At 37.8% G+C, this 13,953-nt stretch overlaps 1 protein-coding gene across 4 annotated transcripts in view; it reads right to left on the bottom strand.

Moving 5' to 3' along the window:
* myo3a (myosin IIIA) overlaps nucleotides 1-12,812 on the bottom strand; it is a 63,862-nt gene extending 51,050 nt beyond the window's left edge. Inside the window, exons 1-3 of one of the 4 annotated variants that reach the window (XM_042400138.1) lie at nucleotides 12,515-12,812; nucleotides 8,378-8,561; nucleotides 5,027-5,161 (exon numbers count right to left, since the gene is read on the bottom strand). In XM_042400138.1, the coding sequence (XP_042256072.1) occupies nucleotides 5,027-5,161; nucleotides 8,378-8,545 (303 nt within the window). In that variant the 5' untranslated portion in view covers nucleotides 8,546-8,561; nucleotides 12,515-12,812. Of the gene's footprint in view, nucleotides 1-5,026; nucleotides 5,162-8,377; nucleotides 8,562-10,383; nucleotides 10,472-12,049; nucleotides 12,295-12,379; nucleotides 12,436-12,514 lie in introns of those variants that run through there. The other 3 variants (XM_042400136.1, XM_042400134.1, XM_042400137.1) reach the window with 3 other exon arrangements.
* Nucleotides 12,813-13,953: the final 1,141 nt, after the last annotated feature.

Below are 13,953 nucleotides of genomic sequence, written 5' to 3'. Positions count from 1 at the left end.
GTAAAACAAGCAGACTAATTACTATTGCTAAAAATGATTTATAAGTCTGTCCGATTATTGATTGTTAGGAATTTGCATTTTTCAATACGGCTTTGCTTAAAATCAGAAGAGAAACTACCAATATAAAAGGTTTGTTAAGATCTATGTCTTACATCTACATCTTGCATGTCACGTGAGTTTCTACAGAACTGTCAATTTTCAAAGAATAAAACTGAATACATTGAATATTGAGCGGGACGCTCTCCATTACAAACGAGGTCAGGTGCTTGTTTAGTCATGCAAATGAAAGGAGTTGATCAAAGACGGGTAAAAGAAGTGGATGAAACAAACGTAAAGATGAAACAAACGGGGGGCTGTCCCCTCACTCAGTCTGGAGACACCACACTGCAGCCTTTAAACACACAGGTGCTGACTTTCTATCTTTGATGTACGTTTTCCCCGCAAATATAAATCTATATTGTTTTGCTTGTTTACTGTCACGTTAATGGAAGCCTGGTGTTGCATCAAGTCTGCAGCACTGACTAGCCGCTTGTGTTTCTGCGTGTGTGACACGCTGGATCGTCTCCAGAGAAAAGCGCTCCTATTGTTACTGTGGCCTTATCGTTTACACGAGCATAAAGCTGAGGTGTCTACTTTCCAACTGTTTATTGGAAACTCCCAACTAGGAATACTATTTTAAACCTCATTGGAAATTAATGACTGCAGAAGCCCGGGGTAGGAGTCAGGACAGACACTAATGGGGCTACATTTTATATAATTTTTAACTTTCATATGTGTGTGACAAAACCACAATGTAGTACAAAGATAGAGGACAAGCAAAACTTAATATGAAAGAAATTGCAAATTTGATTCATTTTATTATATTATTTATTTGCAGGGATGATGCTCATTAATCAAAAGAAGAAGAGAAACTGAGGAATAGTTAGCCCAAGAGGCTAATTTTCATCTGTTGTCCCTGACCAGATGTTAAAGAGGCAGCCTAAAAACAGTACACATCCACCATCAAACAATGTCACAACACAATATAATTAACAACACCAGCTTTGTATACTCATGTTTTTTCCATCACTTTTTTCCACACTTCCTTTGTATTTCTTCGAAAACTGTTCATTTTTACTCCATTCGTCAATCCCCAAATCACACTGCTTTTACTGCCATTAATTCCCTGTGTAAGCACCATTTAAAAAACTCTGGGTGTGCTGTCATATGGCTTTATATGTTTTTCAGCCACTCAACCATAAAAGTATGTTTGATCAAGTTCTACAGAGACAATTTTAGTTCTTACAGGTTTTATCATCTCTGTGAAGCTCTTTAAGATGCCAGTGCACTCCTGATGAAGGCCTGTCATGCTCTTATGTCTTCCATTTCTTAATGACTGAACCCAGCACTCAGAGGTGGTTACACTGACAGGTGTGCGCCTCCTTAAAATACTTCCAGTCAATCTAATTTGCCAAAGGTGGACTTCTAAATCAACTAAATCAACTCTAGGAATCGATTAATAGTTCAGCTTAGACTGCTGATTGTTATAGCGCCATCACAACAATAGATGGATGTGTTGTAGATTCTCAGAGCATGCCATACATCCATTATATACATTCTAGTTAGATTGTAAAAAGCTAGCTACAGAAAAGTACATGATTACTGAGCTGGACAGTCGCTATACACCCAAAGTAATCTTGTTGTTCACTTTGTGACAAGGAGGATGATCACTGAGAGTAGAGTGGTTTCCAGTGGAAGTGCCAAAAAGGTTTGGATTACAAAGCTGTCTTTCACTTTACCCCATGTTGTCACTATCAAATCTCTACTGTCATCAGAATCACATTAGAGAAAACACAAACAGCCAAAGCGGATGAATTACAGTTCACAGTTAGTTTACACATGGTATCTCTATAACTCAGATGCAGAGGTAGAAGTAAAAATCTGGTCCAGGTCAGTGTCAAGGCAAAGACTCTTCATGAAGATGGTTCTGACTTTTGAATATATATGCAAAAGATCGGTCAAGTGAAAATGTTGGAGGTGTAATAACACAAGTGATATGTATTCTGTGAAGTCATTAAAACAAGGCGTCACAGCCGAGATCAGGCTTTTTTTGGTCTAAATGGACACACCAGCTTTCCCATGTGATGGTTAGCCTTTGCTGCTACCAGCGTTATTATAAAAGGTAGTAACAACAAAGAAGTTCAATTTTGGTTTCACCAAATTGAATACAGGGCTCAAAATGCAATACGGGCACAGAGTAACGCAATTTCAATTTGTGACATAGTGACTTTCATTTTTTTGCATAATGGAAGATGAGATACATCTTTGAAAGGTGAGCTTTTAAAGGTTGGACTAAACATTGGCCTTCATTTAACAGGTTCTTTGGATGAAACATCGCAGCTCACAAATGAAATGCACATCTAAATCAGGGTTTTATTTCTAATCAGAGAATAAAAGTCGCTCCATCATCACTATCTTTGAAGTATTTTTAAGCTCTCTGGGAGCTAAACTGGGGCGTCATACATGAAAGCTTGCTCATCTCTGCCCGCTTCCGCTATCATAAAGGAGCACACTACAGAGGCAAAGCCAAAAGCTCACAGACCCCAATGAGAGGATAACAAAGTAGAGGATGCAATTTGTATGAATTCTGTTCATAATGAGCGGTCTGCTGTCAATGCAGGGTGAAGAAAGGCTCCTCTCAGCAGAGCTAAAGGATGGAAAATTACAGTTTAGAAAGGGGGGACAGTAACCATGGTGAATGACCACCTCACTCACTGCTTTCCTGTCTCTTCACTGCTAAACCTCATGTGCATCTACTTCAGACCAACCCTCCTGCCCCCCCAGCCTCAATACACACAGCCACAGTCAAGCAGTAATTTCAGCCTCAGGATTAGCCACCAGATTTAGACTGCTGGCTGCAGAGTTTTGCAAGGGAATTTTTGAAAATGGATATGCAAACTACAGAGGAAACAGAGAGTAAGCAAAGTAGAAAAGCTGAGTGGACTCCTGTATAACACCAGATTTGTATTTTTTACTTGCAGGAATTGAGTCCTGACAGATAACAGCTAACAATCACTTCAGTGCAAAATAAGAACTGCCTTATCAGATAAAGGTCTTTGTTTTCCTATAATGCAGGTTGTAGTCTGATTATTCAGCATCTTAGATTGTACTTGATATCTGAGCAAAGTAATTGTAGGGTCCTCTGCAAAGGTCAGTAGGAAGGACAGCGATGAAAAGGGAAGGAAACACAAGCTGGAGAGGTGAAAACTATCTACTGGGTTAGCATAACACTGCTGCAGTTGATGCAAAGCCCACTGAGCTTGGATTACAGAAATATGGACACTCTGTTCTAGCACTGCTGCAGCTGAAGAAAGGGAACAACACAATGTGGAGGGTACTTAATAGAAATGGTCATTGCTTTTTAAAGTGCAGGTGTTTGTTCAGACCAAAGAGAGAGCATGTTACAGCATACATAATCAACTGAAGGTTAAGAAAATACCTTAAAATTAAACAGTATATTGGTATAGCAAGATGCACACAAATAAAAATACCCCGGTTTTTAGCCTTTATGTTGTTTATCTGTTCTTTGACCATTTTTTCCACCATGTTTGATGTGTTTTTTCATGATTTTGGTATTCTCTTGAATCTGTTGTGTATCTGTATGTGTATTTTTTTTTTTTAAATGAATTAAAAAAGAAGAAATATTTGCAATATTTACATCCAAAGCAGTAGTGCAAATACAAAAGTTCACCCATGTGTGTCCATGTAAACTTCAACCGGACCGTTAGGCTGTAGCTAAATGCTAAAATCACCATGCTAACATGCTCACAATGACAACACGCTGATGTTTAGCAGGTATAATGTTTACTATGTTCACTGTGTTGGTTTTAGCAGTGCTAAGATTAGCCAATTAGTGCTAAAGACAAAGTACAGCTAAAGCTGGGAGTGGCATTAGATTTGCTGGCACTTTGCTGCAAACTGAATTGACATGATGATGGTGCTCAAGAAAAGTCAGAGGATCATTAAAGTTGTTACAATTTAAACTTAAACGAAAAAAAAAAAAGAAATGTCAACCTCACAGTGGTGCTATAGGTGTAAAGTCATGGGATCATCAAAGTCAGTGGGCTTCATCCACCTCAGTCTGTACCAGCGCCGTGACACTTTCCCTGCATTATTTCTTATCAAACCTCCTCAAGTCTGCTGGTCATGTTTACCAGGTTTGCGCTACTCTCTATCAAAGCAGGAACACAAATTACATGGTCAGAAAGTCAAAAGCCAAAGAAAACTGACATCAGCCGCTGTGTTGGACCCCCGCAAACACTTTCCTCCTCTGAGGTTGACCTCCATTACATGTTTGTCAGGAGTCTGACATTTCAAAAGCGCTACAGCAGGCAATGAAATATGAAAGACTGAGAAGTGTGGAGCTGGAGGCGAGTCTTTTTTAGATGTACAGAAAGCTGCGGCAGCATCACCAAGGTCCCACTGAACTTTCAAATTATAGATCACAAATTCATATGTGGATCCAGCCATCGCTGTACGACAGCAAGTGCAAGAAGTTTTTGTTCGAAATTAGGCTATTTTGAACATTTTACATATAAAAATTCTAGTGCACAACCTCAAAAAATAAAAAAAATCCAAACAACAGCTACAAAAACAGACATTGTGACCTTTGCTCCAATGTGCCAGGTGTATAAACTAATTCACTGCGACAGCCCCTTAAAGAGAAATCCCTGCTCTTAGCATGGTGCCCACGATATACAAGCTATCCCCCACCCCCACCCAACACATCTATAATGCTAACTGGCCGGGGACCAAATCCCCCAGGTGCAGGTGGCCTATAAGTAAACTCCAAGACTGCTTGTGGTGGCTTAGTGTTACATAATCCCTGGCCAGATTTGGTCACCGCTGTATATACCTGGCGAGACATGCTGTGTGAAGTACAATCGGACCTTTAATCTTCATCTATACGCTCTTTGTCTGCACGGTATAGTCTCAGTGTACAAGCAAGTTTCAGTCAATTCTATTCAGATATAACAGGTGTTCCTACCTCCAGTACTAGCCACAACTGATCTCCACATTTCACATCTTTCTTGTAGTACATCCCATAGAATTTGACGACATTGGGGTGGTCAGACAGAGCTTTGAGGATGTTGTACTCTGCTTCAATCTCCTCATCGATATCCTGCAAAACAAAGGACACAGATCAGTTAAAATTACAGAATAGATTCATATTGTTACCTTCAAAGTCATATTTTGCTCATGTTCACATGTTTACATTTTGTGATTCTTTATGGCAAAGAACAAGTGAGGAAAACAATCGAATGGTGGTGATACCAGATTTCTAGTTTAAAGGAATTATTCCCCATTTATGGAAAAACACTTATTACTTACGCCCATGTCAATACATTAAATTGAAGCTGGAGCTGGAGACCTGTTAGCTTAGCTTATCATAAAGACTGTAAACAGCTCGTCTGTCTCTGTGCAAAGGTAACAACATATATGAAGATTTTTTTTTTTTTACCTTTGGACAGAGCCAGATTAGCTGTTTCCCGCTGCTTCAAGTCTAATGCTAACCTAAGCTAATCAACTCCTGGTTCCAGCTTAATATTTAACAGATAGATATGAAAATTATGAAAGTGATATCGATTCTCTTGTCTAACCCTTGCCAAGAAAGTACATATCCCTTTAAGCACTCTGTTGCTGCTCTTTAGGACAGTTTGTGAAGTTTCTTTTGCTGACTCTGGAATTTAAAGTGAGCGAAAAGGGCAAATCCACCACATCTTAATTATAACAATTACAGGATTCTTTTCTGCTGTACGGTGCTGCAAGACAGGAGTATTTTACATAGAAATCATGGAGGTGGACCTGATAAATGTTAAAGATCTGTAAAAATATATTCACCACACACACAAATTCTTTGTATCCTGCCATGACAAAGGACATTTAAACGTTTTGTAAAGACATCATATATTATTGTATGCTAATTCCTGTTTACACTGAATTGTTTTTGAGCTTTTTAGAAGCTAATTGTATAACAATGTGCAAATTTAACATGATAAAAACAGAATATGTGTTGAGATATCCAGAGGTTAATCCAAGTTCATCACAGTTATTTTTAAGGGATGATCTGCAGTAGCAGTGTAATGTATACTATATATAACTGAAGCAAAAATACTTGACAGTGCTTTAACAGTCTGTGTTTTTCACCAAAAACAGTACTGACATAAGAAAACATCACAAATATTCTGCTGAAATGCTTTATGAATGTCATAACCTGTAACCAAGCGTACTATACAGCACATAAAGGCACTTGAGTTGTACTGTATGTAACAGGTCTATACATGAAATAATCAATGCCGTGATTAAAATGAAGGTAATGATGGTCCTCACAGCCTAGTGGTCTGTAGATAATCATTTCTTAATAATGAGAAACAGTAACAACTTCACGAAAGACTAATGAGACTCTCATCAAGGTGAAGGCTGGTTTTAATAGATGAAAGTGGCTCCTCGTTAGAGCTGCTAAATAAGCCGTACAGTTCAATGTACCTTCAAAATAGACAACAGAGGAGGTATAATCAGTTTATGCAGGACACAATGACATCTAAATTCTCTAACTGTTCTTTGGGGTAAAATACAGAGGCTGCATGGCAAAATAAAGTATGAAGGCCTCCATTAATGTCTGAAAACAGTCACAATTGATTATGTTAAAGCGAATTTCAGTGTAAGAAAGGGACAATGTATTGCACCAAAGAATCTAGGTTTCATTGTCCCTCAACAATTTACTTCCTCTTGTACAGTAATCAATAAATCTTGTCACTGTAAGAAAAAAAAAACTGCTTTACAGGATGGATCAGTCCTACAGTACCACCAGTAACATCACATAAAGTTGTCAGACTGCTCTTGCTGTAGGCCACATTTTGTTCACACACACCTCTGCTTAGGTGCCAGATGTGTTTTGGCTATACACTGAAGCTCTGCACAAGCAAAGGAGCCCAAAATTACCAGAGTACCGCCATGATATGCTGCACTGATAATGAACAATTCATCAGAAGCAATTTGCTCCGATAATTTGCTGATGGTTGTAGATGGAAGAATAATTAGAAGAAACTCTTTTACTAAATGTCCTGTGCACAGAATAAAGCCGAGCAGGATGATGTTTATCTTGTCAAGGGAGGAGCTAATGAGTCAGACACCATGCTGACGATGGATCAGATCTGTCAGAGATCTGTGAGCATGCTTGCCTGAACTTTTCACACCTTTTAACCTCTAATTTTAGTATCCTGACTAGATTCCCCTATGTGAAAGGAGTGAATTCTTTCTGGTTGATCTTTCTAAGGTGCAAGTGGGCCTAATGGTTCTGACCCTTGCTGTTACTTTCATTGCTTTATTTGTATTTGTATTATATTCAATATTTGTTTTCTGTGTTAGGTTTCTTGGGATATTTTTAATGAAAGTGATAGGAGATAGCATATAAGCATGATATTAAAGCCTAAAATGTAATGTAACTTAAAGTCTCTTGCTTAGAAAAGACTGTCAGCACATATTATCATGCCATGCTGCGGTGGGGTAGCTTATATTAAAGTATATTAAAAGTATACGAAGTGCTTTAACTAAAGTAATGGAAAACAAAACATAAACAACCCACCAACACTAAATCCCAAATTCAGTTCACCAACAAAATGCAGCTAGTTCATTAGTTTTCTGTTGATGATAATTAAAAAAATCTTCATATTGAAGTAGAAAATGCATGAAAATAAATGTTTTCATTACTGTTTCCATTTCCATTATAGCATTATATTACATTTTTTAATGTAGGTTGTAGGCTTTTTACCAAATAAGCCACAAATGCCCAAATAAACTATGAATATAATTATTTCTGGATGACACCGCTCAGTCAATCAGTATCATCATATTTTTATTTTTTCCACATATGCATACGTGTACTTGTGTATTTTGTAAAGATTAAGTGGACTTTGAAGTTTAAAGTGTAGACTGTAAGACTAATGAGTGAGCAAAGCAAACTGTGAGGTTAACAAAAAACAAGATGGATCAAAAGAGAAAAGAATTGTTGGTCTGATTTAATCTATGTCTAAATCTCTAATATACAGATGATGTAAATGTGAGATATTTAGGGACACAAGGCAGTAATTTCTCCGCCCTGTGCCTCCACCAAAGGCATAAACACACCACAAGCTTATAGCTGCCTTAACATGCACTGACTGCAACATGGGCATGGCACAGACTGAGGACATTATCCAAACAGTATAAAACAAGTGAACATCAGACTACACGGACATAAATTGTTGTATAACATAAGATTTAGGCCTAAATAAAATGACATATGTGTAAGCTATTACTTACATAATAAAAAATGAAAAAATTCTGAAATACAACTTACATGGATAGGATCCAATATCTTTACTGCTGCTTTACTTCCATCGATTTTATTGAGCACTTTGTAGACTTTTCCATAGGTTCCTTTGCCAATTGTCTCAATGATTTCCCATGTGTCACTTGGATCTGGAAAGTTGTCAAAGACAATCGATTTCCCTGATTGTGGAAACATCTTCAGGAGAGATCTCCTACGGAGGAAAAACACAATGGTCACTGTTGGAGACAAAGGCAGCTTGGAGAGAACCTTGTATATATTCTGCAGTATCTACAGACTGGTGTTTTCAATCACTGTAAAAACAAGGTAAAAAACAAGTTAGCAACATAGTTAACACCTTATTCTTATTTCTATTCTTTATTCGGATCCACAAAGTGGTCGCTAGTCTTCAACAACAATAAAACAAACAGCAACTTAAAATGAGCAAGATATACAAGCTTCTGCACGTGATGTCCACTGTTGGTAGCAGAGTCCATCTTTCCTGCCCAGTATGCAAATACACATGGGATGATGCAAATTAGAGAAATTGGTATTCTGTTAGCCACCAGTTAATGGCTATCATAACTGAGGCAGTAGTTTGTTTAAAACACACATTTGACAGATAACCTTTCTGAAAACGAATCTACTTTTGTGGGATATTCTAAATTAGACATATGTGCACTTCCTGTTTTGCCCCGCTGGTTATAAGATAAAGTAAAAAGCATAAAATGAGAGGGTCCTCTAATGCTCCTAAGTACTGTCATGCTGGTTTGTTTGGGAATTAAGCACATCAAGTGTTTAACTAGGGGATAATCTGGTGGTATCTGGATAGTCGAGGGTTAATTTTACTGTTTGGGGGATTTAACAGTATAGTAACACTATAAAGATGTATGGTGCTATTGTGTTAAAAAGTAAAAGCTGAGTAAACTGGCAGCAGGTGAAGCTGTAAAACCCATTTAACTCCCACAGAAACAGAAAGTAAACATGAACCTTCCTTTACACTTAGCAGGCTTGCTTTTGGATCTCAAACAAAACTTCAGAAGTAAATTTCAAAGGCTGGTTTGACCTCAAAGTGTGATCAATTTCAGACAGATAGTCTTATGTCGCACTGTATTTGTACAACAACAAAACAAACTACTGTCTGCACTTTTATTTGAAATAACTCATCCATTTCTGGAAAGACTGGGTATGTAATTATTTCTTGGACTGATGTCATTTCCAATTTAATTAGATTTAATTTGCTGTAACTATGTGTTGGATGCAGATAAATCATTCTTATGGATTACACTGTTCCAGTGTTAGATGATGTTATGACCTTTTTGGAGCAGCAGCTGACTCATGATGAAATCAAAAGGGTTTCATAATGTGTGGATTTGAGATAGTCATGATGTACTGTATATGCTTGTGGCTAATGATAGTAAATGCAGAGCCTCCATTTATCTTAACCATCAAGGCATTCAGTAATCTGTAGTTTTCTATAATTTAACAATTTGAGATTTAAACTGATGCAAAATTGTCATTTTTGCCAATTTTAAGACTGTGTTGTAAGTGTGTTCTTCAGTACTGTAAATGCTCATTTTAAAAAGAAAAACATGTCTGATCACTGACAATTGATGACTTTGCAATCTAAGCATCTCTTGATGTCTATATTTTGTTTCTTGTCTAAACTCTCAGAGGGCTATGTGTCTCCTACTTTCAGAGCTAATCAGCATCTTATTTTCAAAAGCTGATATCAGTCACCCTATGTTGTTTTTCTCTCTGCATTTGGATCACAAGGTAATACTTAAACACAAAGTTGTTAAATGCAGTAAAAGAAAAAATACAAGATTGTATCTTTACATGGAAATGTACAAAGGAAAGTTAGTCAGAGCAAAACAAAAAATATGTAAAGCCAAAATACTGCTAAATCCCACACAAACACCTCTACACACACACACCTTTCATAAATCCCTTGAGATAAGGTTGCCTGTTTCTACACACAAACACCCACAAAACTAAAACCACAATAAAAGCAGCATAAATTAAAACAAACTTACATTGTCCTCTAAATAGGACGTGGGGCATTTTGGAAAAAATAATTAATCCATTTCTGTGTAAAAGGTTAGCATGGAGGCAGCGGCAGGCTAGTCCGGCCTGGCTCTGAGTGTGAACCACAGAGGAGGAGCTAACGCGAGCTAATCTCACTAGCAATTCCCCTGCTCCAGTGCTGCCATTGGAAACCATCTCTAAGTGGTAGGAGATACCATGGGATTATCAGGAATTAGCCACTGTTGCAGCATGAGCCTTTCCCCATATAGACACCCATTCATACACAAAGGAAAGCTGGTTAGAAAGCCTAAGCACACGGTGCTGCAGAGGGCCATTCTTCTGTTCATTATCAGTGGTCACTTTATTTATGTCCAGCTACCCAAGGTGCTATTATAGATTAATTTCCCAGCAGTTATTTTATCTAAATAAATCATGATCATTATGATGATTTAAATCTTTTTAACTGACTTATTGTGAATAAATCACTCCAAAGCAAGATAAAACTGGCATACGTAGATTATTTTGCAGAGATATTATCAGTCATTGCTTATGCAGAGCAATTAGACTCCTATACATGCATCCCCATGTAGGTAATTGCAGTCATGTTAGCCTAATGTACAGTGTCTAAGTAACCTGCAGACATCTTCAATAATATATCACTGCCTCTATATGTGACAACATGCTGTGACACATGAGACAAGAGGGTGAAACCTTAGGACTCATACTGGACACCTCAAACAAGAGCATGGGGTGCAAGGAAATGACCCCTGAGAGGAGACAGTGTATGTGTGTATGTGTGTGTGTGTGTGTGTGTGTGTGTATGGGGTCATCTAACCTTGTCTGCCCTGGAGCACTAGCTAGCTGTCACGTTTAGTTAGTTGTTTGGGGATGTGGCATTAACACAGTCTGTGTACAAGCGCACAAAATAATGAACTGCACATGTGTAACTGTATACTGCATGAACAGATGCACCACAGCGGTTTTGCAAGAAAGAATACAGCTTTTATAAATGTTTGAAAATCCTGCATTTTTTAGATTAAAACCAAAGATAAATTACATTCGCACACATGTCCTAAGTTGAAATGTACTCTTTCATCTGAGTTTCATCTAAGCAGAGGTTTGGAGCTCTTAGATGAAACACAAGATCCATTTGGCAAAAGGGAACACCACCCAGGACTAATCTCTGAGGCTGATGAGTGGGTTAAAGTTTCGTCTTAACCTTGGCACAAGCAGACTGCTGGTCTACAAGCCAAGATAATCTGCCTCACTGGACACATCAAAGTCAAAAAGCACAATACTTTCACTTAGAGCGCGGGATTTTTGTAAAAGAGTTGTGAGATGCAGTTATGCAAACGTATAATAGGCCACTTTGCTGTTGCCAACATACAAACATTAATACAAGTATTACCACAGTATTTATTGCTGACATTACAGTATAAGAGGACAATTTGTTCAGGATTCACGTACAGTCAACACTTTGGCATAAAAATCTCTGCCTGACTATTCTAGGTAAAAATGTTAAGAGGCATTTTAAAAAGGCAAAGCAGGTACGGAAGCTACTAACTACTCAGCATCTACAGTAAAGTAATTGCACACAGTGAACACACTGAACATAAGTAACATCACTCAATACAGATTTTAGTAAATCTAATCAGCTATTTCGTGTTTACTGACCTGTGATGGCTGATGGTATAAAGGAACAAAGACGACAGAGACACATAGATAGTAAGGATCGAGCAAAGATTTACACACATGCACACACACACATACTGCACGCACAGGTAAAAACACACCAACACACACAGACTCTGACGTTGAGCCACTCCCAAAGTTTGCAAATAGGAAATCCAAATGAAGTAGCCAGGCTTACATTTTTTTAAACAGAGGAAGCAATTAAAAGATGCACACATTTAACCAAGAAAAAAAATATATGTAAGTTTTTAGCATTAGTAGCATATTCAGTGACAAAACTGATCAAAAACCAAATGTCACCATCATACTTACTCTTGCATTTACATGCTTGAGTATCAGTTGTGGATGGTAGCATTAGCAAGAGCAGGATGTTGTTCCTGTGTGCCCCAAACTCCTTTGCTATGTATTATACATCAAGAATAAGGAACACAATATTGCTGAGCATACCAGAGTTATTGGGTAGCAAGTAATTAGTTTTAGCATGAGGAAGTCCAGTTGCCAACAGCCGATGAATCTGATAGTGTCATAAATTAGCCTAGAGAAGACAAGCTAACAACAGGCGAGAACATGGACTGCAGCGAGGAGCGAGTCAGGTGTAACAGGCCATGACTGCACTGGATCGCACTCAGCATCATTTAGCAGTGTCCCATTACACAGGCGCTGCTGGGGAAAGAGTCGCTGTGGGGCTGAGCCAGAGCTGGACTAAGAGTTCAGGTCAGATGCTGATGATATCTAAAGCTTTAAGTTCAAATAAATTCAGGTTGTTAGATATAGCGTTTTTGCATAAACAAATCATTATCACCGTCATTATGAGATGTTGATAGAAACAAACCTGAAAATCGTGGTAAAGGTCAACTGGATCAAATTTCCTTCCCCTAGAACTAAAACAGACCCTCAATCTCCTTAATTCATTCCCACTTCACCTCACTTAACCTGACTCGTGCTGGACCTTTAACTAATAATTTAACTGTCTGACAGGTGAGCTAGCCTCCTAACCAGGGTGTCGCTCAAGGCTTGTTCCTGTGCTATAAATATTTATATACAGTCAATGGTGTTACCCTTGTTTAACTTGTTAACTCGCTGTATTTCCTTTCGTCATTAAGCCAAGCTAATGTATACTTGTTTAGCCTCGCTAACAAAACTGCCATATTCACACCTGTTTAGTTTGCAAACATGCAAGCTCTTAAGTTAAACAGGTGTTTAAATTAGCTCACAGTTTATTTCTGTTGAAGTATTGGGAAAAAATCAATTAATTGTTTATTAAAATGTATAATTAGAGATTCTTCTATCTTTTGCTGAAGGTTTAGATTTTAACATTTGTAAATGCAGAACTGATGTCTTCTTAGAAAGTTAGATCCATAACCCTTTGATGGCCTACTAACATGTAAAGCTGCAGACTTGGTGGCTTATTAAAAAATGCGGATCTCATGACCATTTATTAAACAATTGCTGTCATAAACGCTGATCACAGATTCAGTGAAATTAAAAAACATGTTTGTCCTTTTCTATTTAGAGGAAATGTGATCTTAATCTTGAGAAACTCTGCCACTAGCAATGATGATAAAAAGTATCATTTGTCTTGTGACTGTACCATTTGTTTACATTAATAATACCTTTATTTTTATTTGACAGTGCATACAGCACTTTAAAACTTTGCCCAATTACATCCTTTAACAGCCTCTTCATGTAGTGGAAAAGTGCGATTTCACGCAGCTATGACTTACTGTCTACAAATTATTGATTCTGCTCAAACTGTCAGAAACTAATTGCTTTAGCAGTGAAGCTGTTAATTTATCATACAGGCTAACAGATGGCACAGTGATTGTTTTCCCCTTAAACACTTAGAGGCACGTATCCATTAGAGACAGAAAAACTCAATGAACACT

This window comes from Thunnus maccoyii, chromosome 21 (genome assembly GCF_910596095.1).
Source record: "Thunnus maccoyii chromosome 21, fThuMac1.1, whole genome shotgun sequence".
NCBI classification, from domain to species: domain Eukaryota; kingdom Metazoa; phylum Chordata; class Actinopteri; order Scombriformes; family Scombridae; genus Thunnus; species Thunnus maccoyii.
The sequence above is the reverse complement of the archived record's forward strand: the minus strand, read 5'-3'. Positions and strand labels throughout refer to the sequence as shown.